This window comes from Molothrus ater, chromosome 17 (genome assembly GCF_012460135.2).
Source record: "Molothrus ater isolate BHLD 08-10-18 breed brown headed cowbird chromosome 17, BPBGC_Mater_1.1, whole genome shotgun sequence".
Taxonomy (NCBI): domain Eukaryota; kingdom Metazoa; phylum Chordata; class Aves; order Passeriformes; family Icteridae; genus Molothrus; species Molothrus ater.
The window spans coordinates 3,890,313-3,915,317 of NC_050494.2; the positions used below are offsets into that span (position 1 = coordinate 3,890,313).

The following is a 25,005-nucleotide window of genomic DNA, read 5'->3' on the forward strand; positions in this document are numbered from 1 at the left end:
GTGTCATCTTCCTTGTCCTGCCTCCTCTCTTGTCCATAGCAAGGGATTGTTTTGAGTCTTGAGGCGTTCCTGAGTGAAAAAGGGGAGGAAAAAACCTATTTTATATCTGGAGAGAATAGTGCAGCTACCTGTCAGCTCCAAATCATCTCCAGATGGGAGAGGTTGCAGGAGGGGTGTGGAGAGGCAGAACAGGCTGTTTTATAAAGACAGGCACATCAAACATCAGTGGGAATGTAGGGGAATAATGCAATGGATTTATAGGCTTCAAATGCCTTCCCCAAACTGCTATGCAGGCTGTCACTAAAATGGAAAATAGATATAAGGTTGTATAATGTACCCACAAAGTAGAGTGTGATTTAACAGCAGTACTTACCATTTGCATTGAAACAGGCTGCAATTGCTAAAATCAGAGGGGAAGCTTAAAGTCCTAATGTTTAATGGTGGATATGGCTGTAGAGAGCAAAATTCTGCTCACTGGGGCTGATTAATTCTGTATGGCAAAAGATGTAAGATAAAGTGGTCTGCATACCAGGATCAATTGCTGTGGAAGAAACATATGAACATATTTTTTTTTTTTCCCCTTGACAGGCAAGCTCTCAATCCTGAGACATTGGAGTGTTCTGCCCTCAGTTTTAAGGTTATGAACACACAAAATCCTGACAACTCTGTTATTCATCAGGGTGAAATCTTACTCATATGTACCAAATGTATGGGCAGGCTAAAAGGATCTATCAGCTGTGATTTGAGCAGAATATTCTGCCTTGTTAATTTATTTATTTAAGAGGATTAAAGAGAGTCTGAACAGCCATCCTGGGTTCCCTGGGGATTTCAGTGGTGTGGGGCAAAAAGGGCCATTACAGTGGAGTGATGAGATCTTTATCACAATTTGTTCTTGTATCGAGCTTAGGGCCTTGTGCTCCTGTCATTATAGGTTCTTCCAAAGGAACTTCTAAAAGTTAATTAATCACATCTCTTGATGGCCTATTTCCCTGTTTAATCACCACATTTTGAACAATAGGTATCCTCTTTTTTTCTATAGGGATTTTTTTAATTTCTAATTTTCAACTCTTGCTGGCATTTCTAATTTAGAAAGCAAAGGACAAAGCAATTTCTTCCTCCACCATGCAAAAAAGGAGTAAAATTCTCCAGACTTGTGCACTTGCTTGTTCACCACTGGAGTTTTGAAAATTCCAAGCAGGTTTTGTTTTTTTAAATTATGTGTTTTCTCTCTTGCAGTGAGAAATAAACTTGTGCTTCCTAGTTTAGTTAATACCTCTGCTATCATTTCTCCCTTCCTCATGAAAGTTTTATGTCCTTGTAAGAGAAGTTCTGCAGTCACAGATGATGACAGTTAGCAAAGTGTTCGCAGCTCCCCAGAAAATTGTGTTAAATTGGGCTCTGGGAAGGAGAGAAGAGCTGTGCTTGTGCTCTCAATATTACAAGTACATCTCTGGGGTTGTTACCATAGCTCAGTGGTTTAAAAGAGTTAATATTCAGAGCTTTAAAGTGGATAAAAACAGAGAGAAAGATGGAATAAGAGGGGGTGCCCCTGGTTAATGAGGATTAGAGTGCACTGGAGTTGGTTGCTGAAATAACAACCAGGGCTGAACTTGGTCACCAGCCTACTCCTTTATGCTGATCTTTTCTTATTTTATTCTCCAATTTATCACAGCAATTATGCATCACTGAACACCTGGACACTAAACCATAAAGCCTTTTTTGATAGTTTCCAGTAAACTCAAACTTGTACTGTTGGCCTGTTTTATATTTTACAAAGAATTTGGAGTCATGTAACCAAATTTTGCACAGCTGACCAGGGATTTCAGCATCTGAGCACCTCCTGAATCCATCCCTCCTGCCCAGCTGGGAGAAGCCCAGGCTCAGTGCTCTGCCCCTCTTGTGCTGGTGGGAAAATTGCTGTTCTTTATTCTTCTGAGTTCCTTCACTACTTGCCTTTTTGAATTTTTCAAATTTACTGCTTTTATTGCTTCAGTATGAGATGCATTTCATCGACTCAGTGAAGGAGGTTCCAAGGAGATTTAGCATTTATTAATGTGTATTTCTTTCCTCGACTTTGCTGTGTTTAGATCCCTAGCAGTGCTGGCCACTAAAATTTCCCTTGGGACCATCAAGTTCCCCTTGAGCTGTTGTGTAAACTCTCCATTCCCTATGGAAACCCTGGACAGACATTCTGGTTTGCAGAGTAAAGACTACTTTCCACTTAGGGCAGTGCCTGGCCTGCAGGGGGATCAGGAAGGTGGTTAAAAACCATAGAGTTCCAGTCTTGTGAGAAATTTCCTTATCTTTGTGTTTTCATTTATTCTGCATCAGAATGCAAATACATATTTTCAATATTTCCAATCAGAATTATATTTTAAAATATATTTTTGGGTATTTTTCTGTTTGTTTTCTGTCTGTGCTTTTAAGCTTCTAAATAAATAATGTTTCTTCATTTTTTTTGAGAATACAGAAGTATTAGATGGCTGAGCTTGTATTTAAAATAGATTATTTAAAATAATTTAGAACAGCTGCTTTCAAGTGCTTGAGTCATCTTATTTTTTTAGATTAGAATCTCTTGTTTGTTTTGTACTGAAATGCTTTGACACTTGGAACAAGAAATTAAGATAAATATTCAGCATACAAACCACAAGACAGGTGTTTTTTCCAGCATCCTTCTTGTTCCAGAGAACTGCCATATTTCTTCTCCAGACATGTTTTTGTGCTTTTATAAATTACACCAGAGTCAGAAATTTCCACAGTTTTTCAAAAATTTTTCACTCCCTGCTTCTCTGCAATTTCTCTTGCTTCAGAAAATTGGGTTTAAATCATTGAGAAGACTGGAAACTCCTTGGTGCCTTCCTTTTACCTGGCTGGAATTTGGTGAAGCACACAAGGAAATGAACAGAGAACTGATACATTGATTTTTGTAGGAGAAATCCTCCCACCCATGGGTGCACACAAACCCAGGACTGTGGGACTTCACTTCTGCTGTCCTTGCTCTGCCCTCATTCTGAGCCTCAAGAGTGCAGATTTGGGTTATTCCAGATCTGGGTTATCCCCAAGAGGAAATCTTAGTGCCCAGCCCATGGAGTTGCTGCTGGCTGGAGGAGGGTGGCAGAGCAGGGCTGTGTGCCAGGCCAGCCCCAGGACATTTTTGAAAAATTTTCACTCTCTGATTCCCTGCAATTTCTCTTGCTTTAGAAAATTGAGTTTAAATCAGTTTAAAAGACTGGAAACTTCTTGGTTCCTTCCTTTTACCCAGCTATAATTTGGTGGAGCATGCATGGAAATGACCAGAGAAGTGATACATTGATTTTTGTAAGAGAAATCCTCCCACCCAGGGCCCTGGGTACACACAAACCCAGGAGTGTGGCACTTCTGGGTTATTCCAGTGAGGAAATCCCAATGCCCTGGAGCTGCTGCTGGCTGGAGGAGGGTGGCAGAGCAGGGCTGTGTGCCAGGCCAGCCCCAGGACATGCTGCTGGCAGTTCCAGCTGTGGCTGCAGCTGGAGTGGCAGCTGCTGTTGCTGTGCCTGCAGCTCCAGAGAGGAATGAGCCTGAGACAGAGCTCTCAGCTGTTGATCCACACTCAGGGCAGCACTCGGAGCTGAAAAGCAGCAGGTAGCTCACTTGGAAGCGAGAAATGATTGGTTGCTTGTTTGTTTTTTGCTGAGATGGAAGATTTTGCCTTCTTTTCCAAGTGGACAGCTCTGTTTCCAGGGCTGCTTCCTCTGCTTCACCTGGGGTTTGGCTGCTTAAGCAGCAGCACTCAACAATTACAGAAATCAGACTTCTCAGCCACACAAAGGTTTGTGTAGAGAAGTGTAGAAGCCCTGGTTTTATAAATGGCAGCATGGAGAGCATCAGGTGCTTGTGGTGGTGAGGAGAGTCCTCCCAGAGGTGGGCACACAGCCAGGGGCTCTCCTGGCAGGGGTTGTGTGTTACTGTCTTGGTTTGGAAAGACAGGAGTCTGCTAAGGAAGGCAGGAGCGTCCCCTGAAATGGAAAATGTAAACCCTCCCTATTGCTCTGAATTCCTATAAATTTTAAATTAAGGGGCTCTCAGGCAACAAAAATTATGGGAGCAGGAAATAACAGTTCTTTTTTAGGGAAGAAAAATAAAATGATAAAATAAGCAATGCAGTAAACTAGAACAACAGTGCCAGAGTCAGAACCCAGCCTGACACCCTGTGGGTCAGGCTGTTGGCAGCAGAACCATTGGAATTGTGGCTCAGCCCTCTTGCAGTGTCAGGGCTGGTTCTGCTGGAGCAGGGATCCTGGAGAAAGGTGCAGTCTCTGCCTCTGAAGATCCAGGGCAAGAGGCAGCTGCTGTTCCTCTGGGCAATCCAGTGCAGAAGCCGTGCTGGTGTTCCAGAAGCTCCAGATTCTATCCAGGTAGGAATGCTTGGCTCCTCCCTCTGGGCTCCCATCTGCCAATGGGATGCTGTAGTTCTTATCAGCCATGCAGGGACATTCCATAGCTGTTATCAGCAGGTGTCCCCCTGAGGGAGGAGTGATTGTGGTCACTCACAGTGAGAGATAAGGCAAACTGCCCACTTGACAAAAGATAATCTGCCATACAGATGGTGATAGAACACATCTTGCCTTGCAGTCTGGAACAGTTGCTTTTAGCCCAGGGGCTCTCCTGGCAGCGTCTGTGTGCCCTTTCCTGCCCACTCCAGTCACTCAGAGCCCTTCTCGAAGGAAGCAGAGAAGAGCTCAACCCTGATGAGAGCAAGGATTGGTTGCTGTTTCTGAACCATTTGCATTTATCAGCCCCTAAATATTTCTGCTGCTGGACTGGGTGACTGTGGTAGTGTTTACAGGGGTTCCAGGAACAGGGAAGAGATGAGGACCTGACTTTGTTTCAGAAGGTTGGTTTATTATTTTATGTTATATAATATATTAAAATGATATATTCAAACTATACTAAAATAATAGAAGAAAGGATTTCATCAGAAGGCTTGCATGTAAAGGAAAAAGAATGGAATGATAACAAAAGCTTCTGACACAGAGAGTCTGAGCCAGCTGACTGTGATTGGCCATTAATTAGAAAGAACTAACATGGGCTAATCCAAGATGCACCTGTTGCATTCCACAGCAGCAGATAACCATTGGTTACATTTTGTTCCTGAGGCCTCTCAGCTTCTCAGGAGAAAAATCCTGGCAAAGGGATTTTTCAGAAAATATCATAGCTACAGGTCACCCTGGACACATGCACAGCTTTGCTCTACGTTTCTGTTCTCTGTGCTGCATCCAGGTACTGTTAATGTGTTAAAGTCAAATGTTCAGTTTTGGGGACAAGGGTGGCTCTGAATGTCCCCACATCACCTGGTTTAACAAGGTCTGTGTCTCCTGGGAGAGACTCTGCTGCAGAAAAGGTAAACTCACATTTGGCTGTGCCACAAACCTCTCTGCTGGAGTGTATATATCCTGAAAAGAGCCCTGGGAAATCCTGAAGTCTGATTTGAGTGAGCAGTTGCTCTGAAAATTGACCCACACTACAATATCAAATTGGGGACATTGTCTCAAGTGTTCTTGCCTCTTTCTCTGCTACTTGTCAGTTGACCCAGGTTGTTTTAAGGTCCCTTGTAGTCTTTCTCTGCTACAGTCAACAGAAAAATAAAGACTGGGTTTGTTTGCTTGTTTTTAAATCACTGAGTTTTTGGTTTTTTTTTTCTTTAGTGTTTTTTTTCTTTTTCAAGGCTTTTGTAGCTCTTTTGCCTTAAGGGGATAGGGTTGTTTTTTTTTTTTTAATAAGGAAAAATAACTGTTTCTGTAATGATTTTAGAACTGCTGAAGGTAGCAGAATACATTTATTTATATGGATGGAGATCAAGGACAAGTGCATCTTTCACTGTATTTATAACCTTCAGTATAATGTGCTTGAAAATAAATACCACTGATTTTCCTTAGGCCACTGCCTGACCTGGGCATCGTGTGAATGTGCTGTTCAGTGCCCCAGGTGTTGGAAGTTCCTTTTCTTCTCCCCCAATTCCTATTTTGCTGATTCCCATTTGTAGTTTTATAGAATTTCTATTATTCTAGCTCTAGATGTGCCATCAGGGCATACAAGATTGCATGGGCTCATTCCTACATAACATTAAATTAAATGCATTTTTCTTTCTGGAGTTTAGCTATGGCATGGACACGGTCATGGCTCTTGATTTAAGTATTTGTTTCCCAATTTAATTCCAATGGTCTTACAAATTCCCTTGCCTTGAAGTGCCTTGATGCAATAAGAGCTCTCAGAATACTGTCCCATGCCATGCTGGTTCTTGACTCCCTGAGGGAAAAGCAGTGGGTGTAGAGATTTTCCTCCTGTTTTTAATTTTTTGTTTGTTTTAAGAACCATTATGCTCCAAGGTCTCTCTTTCTCAGGTGTCTGGCATGACATAAAAAATTAAACCCAGATTGTATTTCCTGGAAAAATTAGCTGGTTTTCAATGAAATCACCTGCAAGCTGTTTAATTATAATTCCTTTAAGAGTTCTGCTTCTGTACTTTCTTGTTGCTGGTCTAATTCATGCCCTTTCTCTGTTATACTGCCTTATCTTGGATGTCAGCTCTGTCTAAATGTTCTTCTCTGTCCAAATAACAGGATTCACATGCTCTCACCCTTCTCTGGTGTCAGTAACATCAGTCTTGGTCTCTTATTTATCCTGTTATTATTGAAGCCTCCCTTTTTAAACACTGGATATTTATTTTTCCTCAAAACGCAGCATTTTCCTCCTGTCATAAACCAAGTGACTTAAAGATTTTCAAAGGCTCTTTCAGAAAGGCTTGGAATTAGATTCTGGTGGAGACCTTAATAAAAAATGTAAGACCTCATGTATTAACATACATTGATTTATTCATAGTGTTTCATTACAAATAAGTGAGGATCCCATAATATCAAAAAAGGTTAGGAGAGCAGCAGAGCATGGTACATTATATTGACAGCTCTGCTGAAATTGAGCTGCCTTGGGATTGAATTTGGAACTCAGGCAAGGAATTGGCTGGTAAATAAGTCATGAGCTTCCATTGAAGTGTCTGTACAGCAGGAGGGTTGCCATGGGTGAGCCTGCTGAGCTCAGGCAGGTTTCAAGGTGTGCTGGCACCAGCTCCAGGTGTACTCAGGGCATCCCTCCATGAAATATGGTCTCCTATAAGCTTTTGAAAGTCTATTTCACACCCAAGATAGCTCAGCTACCTTAGAGGGCAGAATGGCTTCTGTGGTAGTGTTGGAAACAAAAAAGTTTTAATAAAAGGGAAAATAACAAAACTCTTTACAGAGAAAAACTGAGCCAGGTGCAAGAGGTTCTTGCCCCTGGTAAAACACCTCACCAAAGCAATTGGTTTCTTTGTTCTCTTCTTTTTCTAGTAAATGGCCCAGGTGGGACTTTTTGGCTCCTGTCCAGTTGGCCATCCTTAAGTTTGAGGTGAAATCCTCCAGGCCTATGAGGTGCCTTTTTACCTAATCCAGGAGAGAAACTTCTGGGCTTTTTTTTCCTGTTTAAGGAGACAAAGGACAGTTTTGTCACTCCGTCAACGGGGGGGGACATTCCTACACCTCCACGTCTGGAGCACTCCTGGCTTCAACCAGGTGTAAACCAGACTGCACCATGTGTAAATCTGCACTCTGAGGCTCAGCATGAGGGCAGGGACAGGACAGCAGAAGCTGGTCTCCACAGAGAGAAGGGCTTTTGTCTAAAGATGTGGTGAGCTTTGTTTCGTTTAAACATGTTATTTCAGTTCAGCATATCCTCTGTAAGAAAAGGCCTCCAAAGCTTTTTTGGTCAGAAAAAGGCTTCCATTGTTTTCAGCTGCCTTTTGAGGAGATGATTTGCCAAAAGGAAACGTATCCATGTTTGCACTGAGGGTTTTCATGAGCTGTGGGGGCTTGCACGGGTGATTTGCATATGAAAATCCTGCCAGCCATGCTGTGTGCTCTGGTTTGATGACAGAAGTTCTGAGCTTGGATGTTGCCCTGATTTTTAAAGTTTTTCTAAGCCTTCTGATGTTTACGTTCTTGTAACGAACTTTCTCATGCACTTTCTGTAAATAACTTATGTTTTATATTCTTTTATGGAGGAGGAGAAATTTGATGGACTGTTGGTTTGTCCAGTGTCATTGGAGAGGTGGCACTGTCACCCTCCAATCTGTGATGGTGTTCACAGGGGTCCCAGGAAGAGGGAAGAGATGAGGACCTGATTCCATGTTTCAGAAGGCTGATTTATTATTTTATGATATATATGTTATGTTATATGTTATGATATATATGTATTTATACTAAAAGAATAGAAGAAAGGATTTCATCAGGAGGTTTGCAAGGAAAGGAGAGAATGGAATTATAATAAAATCTTGTGACTGACCAGAGAGTCTGAGACAGCTGGACTGTGATTGGCCATTAATTAAAAACAACCAATATGGACCAATCAAAGATGCACCTGTTGCATTCCACAGCAGCAGATAATCATTGTTTACATTTTGTTTCTGAGGCTTCTCAGGAGAAAAAATCCTAAGGAAAGAATTTTTCATAAAATGTGTCTGTGACACTAATCCACTGTCACTTTTGGAAATCTATAAATGTTGGAGTCAGAAATTAAAAACTCTCATTTTACCTTGAGAGAGCTGCATGTCCATGTCATGTTATTTCATGTCCTATAGTGACACTTAGGAACATAAAGCAACTCTTTACATCTTTTGTTGTAAGTCAGCACATGCTGAGGCTTGAGCTGAGAGAGGAAATTAGTTTTTCCCTAAGTAAAACCTTGGAAAAACTCTCATGTTGGTTTGACAGCACCCGAATGCAAAACGGCTCATGGGAGGTATGGAAATAACCCTGAAATAATTCCTTGTGTTTGCATTCTGCCTTGAGAGGTGACAGAGCAGGGGGAGGCCAGTGCAGGAGGCCCCCTGATCACCTCCTGTCCTTGTTCTTCGTTTGCAGATCACATACAAGGCCGTTGGGTCTCTGGATCCCAGTGCTGACCTGTCCAGCCAGAGAGGGAAAGTCTTCAAGCTGCGGAATGAAACCCATCACCTCTTTGTGGGATTGTACCCAGGCACCACCTACTCGTTCACCATCAAAGCCAGCACAGTCAAGGGCTTTGGGCCACCCATCACCACCAGGATTGCAACCAAGATCTCAGGTACTGCTGTGGAGAAGAAGGAAAAAAAAATTAAATCTAGGGCTTTGTGCTTTAGACTCAAAGCTGGAGCATAAAATTATTAAAAATACTCTGCTTAGTGTTTCTCCAAGCTTCATAGGGCAGAGTTTTGAAGCAGCCACAGACCTTTATTTGGGTTACAATTACAGGGGTGAATTTGTGGCTGTCCTAGGTATCCCTGGATATCTGTCGAGCATTTTAAATGAGAACCATCATTAGCTGCACAAACGAACTACCCTTATTGTAATTTTTGTTAGCATTATCTGGCTGGCTGGAGAAACTCTTCTGTAATGTGGTTTTTATTTTCAAGATGTACTAAAATGGATCTAATGAAGTAATGGAATTAATAGTGCAAAGAGACTAAAAATAAGGGAGGAAAGCTGTTTTTTCTTGGGTTTTTTTAATGGGTAAGAGCAAAGAGAGGGCTTGAGGCACATAAGAATATGAAAGGCACTAAAATAAGGAGGCAATGGCAAAAAGAAGGCATGGGAAAAAAAGTGGAAACGGGGCAGTTATAAAAAAAATGGATATTGGGCAGATAGATGTGGATTTTAACATTTAGTTGATAGCACTAAAATAGGTTTTCTAACACAGAGAAAAGCTGGCATTTTTTGGACTATTTTAACAATTTTTTTCAGTTAAGTCAAAATACACATCTGGAACATTCAGGACACTGGTAATGCTTGAAATTATGGCTGGTTATTGTAGAAAAGATTGCACTACAGTATAGATTTTCCACTGCCCTATTTCAAAATCAGTTAATAATAGCAAGTTGTGAGCAGTAAGTGACAGGGTAAATTTTAAGGAAGCAAAGCACATCTCCTCCCTCTGCTCAGGGTTTGAACCTTCACATTTAGCACTCAAGCCCTGAACCATTTGAAGTTAAAGCCATTAAGTGTCCAAACAGCTCCATGGGCTGTTGGTGGTTCTGCAGCCCTGCTGTGAAGGGACAGCACAGCTTGCACTCCATTCCCTTGTGACCAGAGAAATAAACAACCACAGCAATGTTCTGGGGGCCTTTTCTCCTCTGTTTCAGTTTCTTTCCTTTTTATCATCCCCTAAGTGCTCAAATTGTGTTAGCAGCCTGCATGAGTGCCAACTATGCGCATACTGGGCTTGGTTTATTGACTTTTTTATCCCCATCTCCCAGATATCTGGCTCTCAATAGGTGGGTACAAACTCCATGCAAGGATGAGGGTAGTCTCTGACATTAGATTCTCTCATTGCATGATCAAGCTTCTGATACATTTTCCAAATAATTTGAAAATTACCATTAAATTTGCTGTAAGAGTAAGCCTTGAGGTTATTAGGGAGAAGGAGGATTTTTGCTCTGACAGGAATGTCCTTGTGAGGCTGCATTTTTTTTTGTTTCTTACATGGAAAGACACCTGTGCTGTAGCAGTGTGTGTGTTTGTTTCTATGGGTGCATTAAGTTGTGCTGTAGCACCATGCACTCTGGCCAGAGCAGGGGCTCAGCAATTCCAGCTGTGCCACCAAGGCCAGCAGGTTGAGGGAGGGGATTTTTCTCCTTTCCTCCACCCTCATGAGACCTCACCAGGAGCTCTGCATCCAGCTCTGGAGTGCTCAGCACAGGAAGGACATGGAGCTGTTGGATGGAGTCCAGAGGAGGTCACGGGGATGCTCCAAGGGCTGGAGCCCCTCTGCCCTGAGCCAGGCTGGGAGAGCTGGGGCTGATTCCCTGGAGGGGAGGAGGCTTTGGGGTGACCTCATTGCAGCCTTCTACAGTAATACCTGGAGGGGCTCCAGGAGAGCTGGAGAGAGACTTTAGACAAGGACCTGGAATGACAGGACAAGGGCATGATTTTAACCTGTTAGAGGGCAGGTTGGATGTTAGGAGGAAATCCTTCCCTGTGAGGATGGGCAGGCCCTGGCACAGGTGCCCAGAGCAGCTGGGGCTGCCCCTGGATCCCTGGCAGTGCCCAAGGCCAGGCTGGACAGGGCTGGGAGCAGCCTGGGACAGTGGAAGGTGTCCCTGCCATGGCAGGGTGGGACGTGGATGATCTTTAAGATCCCTTCCAACCCAAACCATTTTGTGATCTCCAGCATCTCCAGTGACCTCTGGTGTGGAGGACCACTGGGGATGTGTCTCCTTTCAAGGAGTCACTGCTTCCCCTTGATGGAGAGCACCTTATTCCAGAGAAATCCTTCTTAAGCAGTTGACATTCACTCTGAATGCATTCCCAGCTTATTGACAGGGAAGCCAGCAGCTGAGCTGATAATAGCAGTCCCCATTCTTGACAGTTTTCAGGCATTTAGATAAAAATCCTGATTGTAAACAGGATTACAGTGGAAATCACTATGAGAGGATTAAATATGGGATCCCCCACAATGCAGCTTGCCCTTGTGAGCTACAGATGAACTTGTGTGAATTCTTCTGTTTCCTTTATACTTTAAAGTTATTTCAGCAAAACCTGCATCTTTGGAACAAATTTGGTTCTGCTCTGACCTCATGGTCTCTTCAGGTTTTCAGCAGTAAAACTTGTCCCAAACAGTTGCCTGCTTCTGGGAAAGGAAGAAGTAATGAATGAAATATATTTCCTAAGGAAAGCTGTCCTACTTTAATGGAATGGTCCTAAGAGAAGATGGCAAAGCAGAATGAGAAACTAGAGTTTGGCTGAGTGGGTTTTTATTCAGTGGGTTTCTGTATTGCTGGGGGGAACACATCAGGGATGGGGATGGCTGGGCGTTGCCCCAGGGTGGCACTGGGATCTCTGCAGCTGCCTGGTGAGTCAGCTGCACTTAAACTCCAGGGTAAAATGTCCTGGGTTTGGGTGCAAGAATAACCTGGCTAATTTGTGCTCCTCTCTTTTCATCTTTTGTGTTACCTAGTGCACCCTCCAGCTAATCAAGGGAACACAGCTTAAGCATGTGCATTAAAATCTCTTAAAATGTGAGAGGGCAAATCCACTGACCATAGCAGGAAAAAAGATTCAGGGGTGCTTTTAGCTCTGCCACTGATTTACTCATCCTAATAGTTTGGGTTTCTTTATAGTGTCTGTGCAATATCCCTTCCTCACCTCAAGGCCTTACGAAGTCTTAAAAATTTGAGATGAGATTTTCAGAGCCAGCTTGAAGATTGCCTGATTGGTGTTTAATTGGAATGGAGAAAGAGTGTACAAATATTTGTTGGGAAGGATGGAAGTTTGACAAGGAAGTCTCACAGATATGTGTGCTTAGGAGAAAGATTTTTGAATGTAGAGTCTGAAGAAGGAATAGAGATGGAAGCAAGTTTTGATATAGAAGAAAAGAATTGCTGAGCCAGTCTTACTGGCTAACCAAGGAGGCAAAGGGTGTGTGAGTTAGAAGGGGTTTTTATGGCTTAGAACAAAGGATAAACCCACCTCAAACAAGATGATTTTACCAAGCAGAAAGAGAGCACAGGCAAACAAGTCAGCAAATGTTGCAAAAATAGAAAAAAGGTCTCAGAATTTTCCACTGCAAGAAAACTGAAAAACAACTTCCAGCTTAAACTGTAATGTACTTTTACTGATTGGAGAACAGTAACATGAATATGGTAATTATAGTAGTTATGATAGGCTATAGATAAAAGTTAAGGTATAGATTGGTTCTACTGTATTAAGATGCTCAGCAAAGAAAAGTCTATAATGCACTGTAACCAAAACCAAAGGGTCTCCAGGGCTGCCTGCAGCTGGAGCTGACAGCTGTGGGCACAGCTCTGTCATCCACAACCCTGGACTGCTGTGACACCTTGGATGTAATAAACTGCATTTTGTATACAATTAGCTGCATTTTGGAGAGCCCCTGGAGTCCCACATCTCTCATTTTGGCTCTTACAAATATTAAAGCAGTTTTGATCATTCTGGTCATAAGACGGGGAAGTATTTTGATATTTCATGTGACAAATGTTAATATAACAATTTATATACCATTCCATTGCCATCCCTACCAAGAGCAGGTGCCTAATGAAGTTGTTCTTTGTTCTGCTGCAGCCCCGTCCATGCCGGAGTACGACACGGACTCGCCCCTCAACGAGACTGACACCACCATCACTGTCATGCTGAAACCTGCTCAGTCCCGGGGAGCACCTGTCAGGTGGGTGTTTTGTCTTTTCTCTTCACACTTCCCTCCTCTCCTTCCTCTCTCATTCTCCTCTGATAATGGAGCTGCTGAAAGCAGGCGCTGACTAAAAGGCCAACTCAGCTGTTGATTCTGCTTTTCACACTGTGCTTTCATGAATGCTTCAGCCTGCTTGCCTCCCGCTGTTCACCTCCAGGAAGGATTGCTGCAGGCACTGTTGGGGTTATTACCCTCTCAGCATCACTTCAGATGCCTTTGCAGTGCTGGAGCACAGCGGGATGTGGAGCTGGAGACTGAAGATCCCCACATGAGGGTGGAGGAGGCTCCAGGTCTCCATCCTGCCCCCTCTTCCATGATGAACAAGGCCTGCTGGTAACTATTCTAGGAGTGCCTGTCTTGTCTTTAATGCTTGTGGAGGTATTTGCTCAGTTTCTGGATTACACACTTCTCACTTCTCATTCATAATCCAGCTGTGCTGCTGGGCTGGCTGTGCAATGAAGTCCAGCAAAAAGGAATTTTGATTTAGTGAGGCTTTGCTAGCACAGACAAGCAGATCCTGCTGCAGAGTAGAGGATTTACAGATCACAGAATCGTTAAGGTTGGAAAAGACCTCCAAGACCATCGAGTCCAACCGTTTACCACTCCCCACCTTATCAACCAGCCCAGAGCACTGAGTGCCATCTGCAGTCATTTCCTGAAGAACTCCAGGGATGGTGACTCCACCTCCTCTGTGGGCAGCTCCTTCCATCGCCTGACCACCCTTTCTGCAAAGAAATTCCTCCTGATGTCCAACCTGAACCTCCCCTGGCACAGCTTGAGTCTGTTCCTCTTGTCCTGTCCCTTGTGGGAGTGAAGCCTGACTCCCCCTGCCTGCCCCCTCCTGTCAGGGAGTTGTGCAGAGGGAGAAGATTCCCCTGAGCCTCCTCTTCCCCAGGTTAAACAGCTCCAGCTGCTCCTCACATGACTGAGTCTCCAGCCCCTTGCCCAGCTCCATTCCCTTCTCTGGGCACTCTCCAGCCCCTCCAGGTGTTTCTTGCAGTGAGGGGCCCAGAACTGGACAGAGGACTCAAGGTGTGACCTCACCAGTGCCAGGTACAGGGGTGCCATCCCTTCCCTGGTCATTTAGGGGCAGGAAGCTGCCCAGGCACCCATGGCATAGAGTGGGCACCTTGCAGGGAGCCTTGCTGCCTGTCTGAGCTGGGTCCTGCTCTCCCTGGTGACCTGCTGATGGTGACATGCTGATGTGGGACACTTAGCTGCAGGTCACTCCCTGATTTGAGTTCTGTACTCATCACTCTCTTCCATCTCAGTGAAGTTGTGTTTGGTGCAAAGCACCAGAACAGATGAACAAATTTCCATTCTGAGCCCACACTGCCTTACCTGTTGCTGCCACTACTCATCCTGCCAGGCTCATCTGCTGACAGCAGCAATTGGAATCACTTATAAAGAATCACTTATAAAAACAGTGGGTCCTGCCTTGCAGAGAAGTCCAGCGAGTGTTCATTACCTCCCTGTGGGATCTTCAAGCTTTAACTTCCAGTTTTCACAAGAGAAGTTTTTCCCATGGGTGTTATTTTAAAAACACCATAGTTCCCCCTTTCATAATGGGTTGCTTTCATTTTGGGTTTCTGTATCTCACTGACAGGTTCTTAATGCTTTTGAAGGATGCCCACTAAGTATTCAGGAGCAAATTGCTCCAGATGCAAACTACTGTATTTAATTAAGTATCCTATATCAGCTGGTGGTCCCCCAGCTGTGTTGTGGCTTGGCCCCAAATTGCATTGACAAGCTCAAACAAAAAAAAAAAAATCCATTCTTTAAGAGTAAGCACCATCCCTTCTCTGTTTTTTCTGAGTAATGTATTTCAAAGTTTGCCTTTCAATCTCTGGTACTCCATATGAGCAAATTTAGGAGCCTATTTTCTGAGTCCTTTAGTGATGTTTTTTTTCTGCTGGAAAAGAGCAGTAAAATCACACAGCTTTGTTTTGTTTTATTTCTTTATATGGGGGAACATTCCTGTATCTCGTTTTACCACCTGCTGTCTTAGCAGTGTTGCTATTTTGTCTTTTTATTGAAAAGTCTTGTGATTTTTCTCAAAGTCGATTTACTGCACTTTAACTGCATTCAGTGAATAATGCCTTTTCCAGCAAATGCATCTGTACATAAAATTGGTAGAGATTTTTTTATAAATTTTCACTGTGATTTCTTTAATTGCATCGTAGCCTATTACACATGTTTGCAGAAAGTGCAATATTTACATGCCACATCTAAGTGATAAAATTATTTCCTATAATGAGTCCATTTCATTGACTTACAGATGTGTGTATGAAAAGCAGAAGGGCAGGAGAAGTAAGGGGGGAGGGACTCTTGGGGAGAATTTTAGCTTTTTATTAACTCTGACAAGCTCAGAATTCTTCCCCTGTAGAACCATCCAGACTGTTCTTAGGATAACCTTAATAAATCCAGTTATTTCAAGCTTCAATTTTCCTATCCTCTTCCCTTTTCTTTCAGTCTGTTCTGCACACTGCCCTATTTGTGAAATTCTCTCAAAATACCATTTCCAGAAATGGATCCCATTCCCTCAGTGGGAAATAACATGAGTAACCTATTGTGAACTGCTTTTGGCACCCCCAATACACAAGAACGAGGTGGTTTTTCCTCCTCAGTGTGTTTTATTCATTCAGCTGAGATCAAATACTCTTTGCTGTTGCCTGGTTAGGTGTTCTACCTTTTGGTTGTGTGGGGTTTATGTCCCTCATGAATTCCCTCTTGGTGGGATGCCATGCTCTGCCCAGTTGCTGAAGGCATCAAGGCAAGCCCAGGTTTGAGACCAAGGGCTGAGCAACCTCCCTGCCCAGCAGTGAGATGTGCGCGGGGTCCTGCCCAGTGGAAATCCTGGTGGGAAGCCTTCTCCTGGCCTCCCTGGTGGATGTGACCATGGATCCTGGATCCTTCATCTCCCAGCCTGCCTCAGATGGGGCTGAACAGCTCCTGAGAGGAGTCTGGATTTCCCTCACCCCTTCCTATGAAGCTCTGCTATTCAGAGCTTTCTCTGGGCAGGAAAAGGTCAACCCCTTATCCCATCAACCTGACGGTTTCTGTTCTGCAGTTCTCCAGTTTTTATTATGGTCCTTCCAAATTGGGAAGATGTCACTGTAGGACATGAAAGAACACAAGCTCACACCGCTGTTCTCAAGGTGAAGAAAAAAGGGAAGTTTAATTTCTGACTCCAACATTTATAGATTTCCAAAAGTGACAGTGGATTGGAGGGTGATAGTGCCACCTCTCCAATGACACTGGACAAACCACCAGTCCATCAAATTCCTCCTCCTCCATAAAGGAATGCAAAACAATGAGTTATTTACAGAAAGTGTGGGAGAAAGTTTGCTACAAGAATGAAAACATCAGAAGGCTTAGAAAATCTTAAAAAAATCAGGGCGACAGGAAGATGAAAAACAATTAATATACAGTAATTATTCTAATATTTTCTCTTCTGTTCAGGGGATGGTGAGTTGGAGAGCATGTAGGGGTGTGACTGTAGGCAATATCTGTACTTGGTCTTGAGTTGTTTCATTCTGCTGTAGCACAGAGATGGAACATCTTCAGAATAATACAGAAGGATATTTAAAATAAGATTAATTGTATTTTCATTCATCTGAAATGGAGCTACACCAAATCCAAAGTCACTTTCAGCATTAAGACACTTCTGATGTTCCCCAGTGCTCATGATAAATACTTGAAATGTGGCTGTTTATAAAAGTAACGATCATGAACTCAGCGTTGTTAATGATCTATAGATAACAATGAGAACTCTTCCATGCAACCTAATAGGATTAATATAAACTTAGATATTCTTTGATCTATTTTGTCCTATTGCCAAAAGAAAGGTGAAGCCTCAGCAAGAAGAAATATTTCCCTTGTGGCACAGGCGTTTCATTTTTGCCTTGATTTTTCATGGTATAACCTGCAGAGCTTGACTCCACATTGCCCTTTAAAAATAACTTTTAGGTGTTCTTATATCAATCTAAACCATGTGAATGGTGCTATGATTGATTTGCTGGAGGCTGACATTCATCTATAATACATTCACAAGAGGAAGGAAGAATGCAAGTGTTCTCAATCTTTACTCCTCAACTCTTTCCTGAAAGCCTCCAATGTGATTTTGAGGATATTTCTGCCTTTGAATCTGTTATTGTCAGGAGGGCTGAGTTAGTCCTTCATAGATTATTCACATATGACATCTTTAGACCTCAATTTGAGAATTTATATCCCACTCCCAGCTTGGAAATAACACTCTGAGGGGTTTTATCTGCAGGACATGTCCACAGGCTGGTTTTTGTGTGCTGGATATTTGAAGGTCCATCTGCTTTATTAACACACAGTTGGTTCTGTCAATCCAGCTGTACTACTGTTATGGAGAAAATCAAATTTCCAGAGCATGTGTTAGTTCTGAGGATTTCAGAGCCCAGATAAATGCTCCCCTTAGGTGTGATTGCCTTGTCAATACCCTGCTCTGCCTGGTGGAGCTGTAGGACACTGCAGAAGGACGTTCGAGAAGAGCCTGCAATTATTTTGGGGTGGGGTTCAGAAAATAGAAAACTTTTTTGTTGGAGCAATATGGGTTTGGTATCTCTTCCTGCAGTTCTCAGAGGTGTCAGTAAATCTGTGTTACTCTTTTGTGCGCTGCCAGCACACAGGTACACATGGGTCAGTTTATTAATTTAGATCTTAAAGGAAATACATAAATGTGAATAAGAGAAGAGAGTTTAAATACTTGAAATATATTAAGAAGGACTGAGCAAAGGTGAAATAAATATTTTCATATCAACAGCCAGCCAGGAGGAAAAATTAATTTCTATAGACCAAGCCTTGTGTTACACTTGAGTGTTATTATTTGATTATTGATCTTCCAAGTATGAAATAAAGGGAAATTTTGTTGTACATGATGCTAAAAAATTTAAGACAACTGTAGTGTTATTTACAAAGCACCTAGGAACAGTGGGGTTTTACTGGTGTTATACTCAAGCTATTCTCCCAGGAAAGAATCCTGTTGGATGTGTCTATGCACTTAGTATTCCTACGTGCAGTAATGAGTAAAACTTTCCTAGAAGGAAGGGCCATGCTGTTGCTTCCATCTTATGTTAGAGAACTGAGAGCAGCTAAAACTTGTCCTTCTATCAGCAACAAAGTAAAAATGGAGAAAATCTGGAGCCATAGGCTTGAAATTTAATCCTCAGGTAATTTATTGTCTGTGATTTTGGGCATTGCCTGTTCATCCTGAGCCTGCCTTTCCTGCACCCCTCTCCCTACATCCTTAGTCTGATTTTGCCTTTACTGCACAGTAGTTCTCCCCAGCCTTACAAAGGAGTGGTTTGCAAGCCCAGTGACCTTGATTCTGTGGTGGACAAACTCTAAACTCCCAATATCTGCTGGTGCTTTTGTTGTGCTTTGCCACTGGTGGCTTTGGTTTGTAGATCTCCATTCGTACAGAGGGAGCTGTGCTGCTCAGATCTCTGCTCTGCAGCTTCTTAGTGGCATCATCACATCAGCCTGCCTCAGGCAGTTCTGCTGATAATTGATTCATTAATGCCACAAAAGGCTGGCAGTTTCTAGTTTTTAAAACTCCCACGTAGAGAACCTTGTATATGAAAATAAAGGCTAGAGTGAAGGAGCAGCAAAACAATAAAAAGGGTGCTAAGGGTGAAATTATCATGCCCTTGGCAATTCAGAAAGTTAGATTCCCTTGAAAGGCACATTCTTAGTACTTGGAAAAGAAAATTCTTGGTCTGCCTTTTCTGGGTTTAAATGTCTGCATCACATGAGTTGATTCAATACAGGGGAAGCAGTCGTCACCTCTAATTTTGTAGTATTTAATGTCATCTTTTAATTTTGTAGTATTTAATGAGAAATGAGATTATCAATCTAGGCTTCTGATATTATAAGACAAATTATCTGTGTTAATTAACATCTCCTATAATATACCTCAGGGATATTGTTCTGAAATCATTCAAGCTGAGTTTCTCCTGCCTGACACTTTGTCTTTAATTTAGCTGAGTTTGGAGGTACATAAAGAAGTTTCTTCTTAGAGGTAAACCAGAGCAACATTTTCTCCAACTGTGTGTGAATGTGAGAGAAAGAAATTGAGAATTTGAGTGAAAGGCATTAAGTACTTGCAATTATTATGAATATTAGAGGTGCTTTGCTTATTGTATCAGGAGAAAAGCAAAATGGAGATACAGGCGTGTAAGGTACAACCATAAATATCAGGAAGGAATATTTAGATTTGTGTGTAACATGGCAGAATTCATTGAATAGAGGCTTAAAGATTCAGGTGTGAGTCCCAAGAAGTGAGGCTAAAGGGCATTGTGGGTCAATTTTCTCATCTGGTACAGGAAATGCATTTTCCTACTGGATCAGCACAATGTGCAATTGAAATTCAGCCCCCTAAAGGGGACAAATCTGCCTTTTACCATTTTTCAGCCATCCAAACCATGGCCATTTTCACAGCCTGGTTGACCTGCTGTGTCTTTGACCATTCCACGGGGCGCTTTGGCAGTGGGCAGAAATGGGAGAGGGAAGCCTTAAAATTGGTGTCTATTTGAATGATAATATTCTAACAATCAAATTACACATGGAGCAAATTCTTTGTTGCCAAGCAGCATTTTATTAGTGCTACAGGGAGACTTTTGCTAACAGTTTTTAGTCTTGTGAAGACCTGAGGATACTGAGTAGGAGAAAGGAGATTTTTTTGCATAAATCTTTTATGCTGAATACATAAACTGCCAGATTTAATTCCAGCAACCAACAGGTTAATGAATTCTGAGCTTTAAGCTGATATTCACAAATTGATGACCATTTCCTCACATCGATCTGTCACCCCATTAGATGAGGGAACAGGGGAAAATACCCATGGTTCCAGTTGGAGGGTTCCTTTTCCCAAGACATTTCTTTGCTCCACAGCTCTCAGAGCCACTGTGCCCCTTCCTTGTGGTCACAGAATGAAAGGGTAATAACAAACAACACAAAATACTTCAAAAATCATAAACTCTGACTTCAGGAGGTGTCCCAGTGCCAAGCCTGTGACAGCTTTTGGCTCAGACCCTTTGGTGGAATGAGCTGAGCTGGCCACAGCTGCTCAAGGGTGGGAAGGCCCACAGGAAGGACCTTGGCCCTTTTGGAGGATCATCAAGGATGATTTACTTAATTGAAGCAGCTTCTTAAGGCACTTAAAATGAAATGGGATGAGCCTGAGCACAAGCCCCTGGCAGTTGTCCCCCCCTCAGGAGCAGTGCCTGTCCCAGGAATGAGGTGCTGAGTTCAGAGGACAAGTGGCCCTTCCTTCATTGCTGCACATGGCAGGAGATATTCACACAGGCAGGTGCCCCTTGGTGTGTCTATAACAACAGAAAAACACAATAAAAGGGAAGATGAGCAAGCTCTGCTTTGCTGTTGCAGGAAGGCATTGCAGGATTTAATTATACTCCAGGTATATAAATTCAGGAAACATGGTAATGCTCCCGTGATTAAAATTATAGAGGGCCTAATTGAAAAAGCATAAACTGAATTGAAGAATTCCTAATTATAGTTTGCTTTGAGGTGTTAATTTCCTCCATAATGAATGCATAATTTCTTGGAACTAGAAAATGGGATTGCTGCACCAGTGCGTGGGATGCAGATGGAATGAAGGGATTATCATAAATGCAGCCAGACAATTCTCAGGAATAAACCTCTGCAGCCATGATGCTCTTCTGCCTCCCCATAATTTCAGCTTTCCTTGCACTGTGGTTTTCCAAAGCAAAAGGCAGAGCCAGGAAGGGTGAAGGATTTGCTTGCAGTGCAAAAGGAAGGGGAAATAGGGCTGGTGTCATTCAAAGCAGTCATGGTGCAAGGGGAGAGGCACAATGTGCAGTATTTCTAGTGGGAAAGTCAAAGAGTAAAAGAGGAGGAAATGCCAATTTCCCTTGTGGCCCACCTTGACAGGTCCCTGAGGCTGCAGGAGCTGATGTTGATGCAGGTTGAGGGCTTTTTTCTGCCAAAGGACACAGCCTAAATGTAATGTTTGCTCTTTTGTAAAAAGTACTCTTGGTTTTGTAGGGAGTTGGTGGACCACAGGATTGTCAGACACAATCTCCTAATGTTTAAATCCATCCCATTCCCACTGTGGTGGGGGTGAGAGGTGTTTATGGATGAATTGCTGCAGAGAAGTTCTTATCCTTGGGACTTTCCCACTCCCTCTGTCCTCAATTTCCCTTCATTCTGGGGCAGGAGATCCTGTAGTGAAGGCACCATTTTAGATTTCTCCCTGGTATCAAAAGCATGACAATTTTGCACTTTCTGAAAATCAAAACATGTCTAGAAAAGGTGGAAAGGAGCTGGTGGATACTGCTGCAGCTTCAGGTGCTGAAAATCTGTGCTAGCCTTCCCCAGGAGAGCTCATCATCATTGCACATTACCTCAGGAGTGGGAGTAGTTGAGTAATGAAGTTTATCAGAAGGTTGTAAACAGAGCAGGTTCTCTCTTTTTTCCTAGTGTTTTTCTTGGTCTCTTAATTTAAAAAATATCCAAACAGACACGACCTCAATAGAATTATGTTTCTAGTGTTTTCTAGTGTTCTGTCTTAAGAAAGACATCAGATTCTTCTGTGTGGGTTTTCCCTGCATGGTGGCTGTGGAAAAGGCAGAGGAAGCTTGAATTCTCAGCTAGATTAATTCTGCATCCAAATGAGCCTAATTTGATGGAAGCCATTGGAAAAACCCAAATTAATTCTGAGAGAGAATATATGCAAATACCCCCATCCTCTTGTTCGAGCTGCTGCTTTTATGGAGGGCATGGCAGAAGGTGCTGGACAGTCCCAGTAAGGGTTTGCCATGGTCTCTCCTTGCCCTGCAGGTTGTTCAAGAACCACTTTGGCTCTTCCTGTCCTTGAAAAATCCTCCTGGTGTTAAACCAGCACTTGCTGAGGATGACAGGACCTCAGTCAGCAATGCCTGTCTAGTACAAAGCAGCATTAACAAAACAGAGGTGGGGTTTGGCTTTTTTTTTTTTGTAGATTAAACAGATGGCAGGTGGCTCAGAAGGGAAGAGACACCTCCAAAGCCACTCACATCAGCTCTTGTTGCAGTGAAAGCTGTATCTGTCTGCACTCATTATCTCTAATCTGGCAGCAGAAAACAGCATTGAACTGGAGAGAGGGACTGGGCCAGTTCCACCAGGGAGCAGCAGCTATTATGGCTAATCTGGGTTGCAAGCCAGGTCAGGTTTATGGAGATGGTTGAGATAATGGAACACAGAGCTTTGAAATGCCCTCTGGTTCTTTTTAAATTTTTTTAATATTTTTAATTAATTTTTTTCTTACTTTCCAGAAGATTGAGTTGAGAATTTAAAGCATTTAAGAGTACAAGTAATGTACAAGTAAACAGATGCAGGAGCAGTGTTCTGGTGGGCTGGGGATGGTCTTTCTGCAAGTCTGAATTGCATCTTTTATTAAGGCAAAGACTGGGCCCATTCCACCAGGGAGCAGCAGCTATTATGGCCAAGCTGGGTTGCAAGCCAGGTCAGGCTTATGGAGATGATTGAGATAATGGAACACAGAGTTTTGAAATGCTCTCTGGTTCTTTTTAAATTTTTTTTTATATTTTTAATTAATTTTTTTCTTACTTTCCAGAAGATTGAGTTGAGAATTTAAAGCATTTAAGAAAGTACAAGTAATGTACAAGTAAACAGATGCAGGAGCAGTGTTCTGGTGGGCTGGGGATGGTCTTTCTGCAAGTCTGAATTGCATCTTTTATTAAGGCAAAGACTGGGCCCGTTCCACCAGGGAGCAGCAGCTATTATGGCCAAGCTGGGTTGCAAGCCAGGTCAGGCTTATGGAGATGATTGAGATAATGGAACACAGAGTTTTGAAATGCTCTCTGGTTCTTTTTAAATTTTTTTTTATATTTTTAATTAATTTTTTTTTCTTACTTTCCAGAAGATTAAATAGAGAATTTAAAGCATTTAAGAGAGTACAAGTAATATGACACATGTACAAGTAAACAGATGCAGGAGCAGCGTTCTGGTGGGCTGGGGATGGTCTTTCTGCAAGTCTGAATTGCATCTTTTATTAAGGCAAATGATCCAGCTGGGGAAAATGGCCCTTTAAGTACACAAATGCTTCTTTATGGTCAGTGAATACAGCTGTGTTCTGAACAGCTCCTTAGGTTTTGTGCATGGCACCACATTGATGTTTGCTGTGGACAGGGGCTGTGGTGATGGCCAGACTTGCTTAGAGCTACATGGGAATATTTGGATTTTTTGATATCTTTCCATAGCCCCTTCAGTCAGAGAAGAGTCATGGTGGGTGGAACTTTATGAGGTTGGAAACATTGATTTTAATAGACATATTTATGTGTAGGTACACACAGGGGTGTTTAGGTGTGCACATGTAGAATCATAGAGGCACAGAATGATTTGGGTTGAAGACACATTAAAGTTCACCTGGTTCCAGCTTCCCCTATCCCAGGTTGCTCAGAGCTGCATTGTTTAATCAATAATTATTGGCACAATGTTGTTAGTGGTGTTTTTTGGTTCTGTTGCATCTTTTGTGTGGTGCAATTTTAAGACAGAGCCAGTCTCCAAACTCCTCTTTCCCAGCTCCTCCCTTATCACTGCAGGTCACATCTCTAGTGATGCTCAGAAGTCACATTTTTCTCCTTTTTTTTCCCCTGATTTGAAAGATTTGGTAGGAATAGCATGTGTTCAGCCTGGATACTCCAGACTCCATTAGACAGGACATATTGGCTGGTGGGTGGATGGAGGAATATTGGACAGGAAAGTGTGGATTTGTTTACATACAGCTGATACTGTGATATCAGACAGAGTCACATTCCCCATGCCACTGTTTATATATCTGCAACAGTGGGATAAATACTGTACCTCAGGGGTCTGCCAGATAAAACCTGTGCAACCCACGAAGGCCATGGAATATTTGACATTACACTGTCACTTTTTTTACTAAAAACCCCACCTAATCACCACCAAAAATCCCCAAAAACCTCAACCAACCCAAACCAAACAATCCCCCCTACACAGACACCTTCCAACAGAGTTTTCATTTTTTCAGTCAGCTGTGGGAGCTGTATGTGAGACTGCAAAGGAATTGCAGACAAAACATCCTGGCCAAAATGCCAGCATTTGTTAGAGTGCCACTGGCAGGATGCTTTTCTGCAAATACAAACATTTTGTTAAGGGTTTGCTGTTTCCTCAGGCTTGACACAGTGCACAGCTCCTGAAGCAGAGCTCCTGCTGCTGGCTGGGGACAGCACAGCCCCATCCCTGTCCCCTGCACGGGAGCCATGCAGGCATTAAACATCCTCACTTTTTCGAGAGCCCATTCCAGTCACTAGAGAAACTTAACAAAGCCTGAAATTTTAGCAGTAAAAGAATGCCTGTGTGAAAAGGGTGACTCCAAATGGTTTTATCCAAGTGTGAAATCGTTACCTTTTTGTTTCATGAATTTCAGGGTCTGACATGCCCTAGTAGTAAATCTGGAGCACTGAGCTGAATATGAGAGGGGAAGAAAATGTGAAGAGACTCTTTTCCCAGCCTTCTTGATTATTAAATGGATTTCATTATTGTTGGCTCTATCTCAGCAGGTTTTTTTCATTGCAATGGCAGTAATTACCATCTCTTCTTCCTATGCCATTTTTTACAAATTTGGCTGAATTTGAATCTTTTTTTTTGGGTATTCTTCAACTTTAGTGAACATAGTAGAAGAGTTGTTTAATTTAAATGGCTGTTAAAAGAACATGCAAAAAT

General features: G+C 42.6%; 1 protein-coding gene across 1 annotated transcript in view; it reads left to right on the plus strand.

The window, feature by feature from the left end:
* Nucleotides 1–25,005, plus strand: part of PTPRT (protein tyrosine phosphatase receptor type T) — a 483,954-nt gene that overhangs the window by 345,650 nt on the left and 113,299 nt on the right. The window contains 2 exon segments of the mRNA XM_036395864.2: nucleotides 8,931–9,132; nucleotides 13,122–13,224. Of these exon segments, the coding sequence (XP_036251757.1) occupies nucleotides 8,931–9,132; nucleotides 13,122–13,224 (305 nt within the window).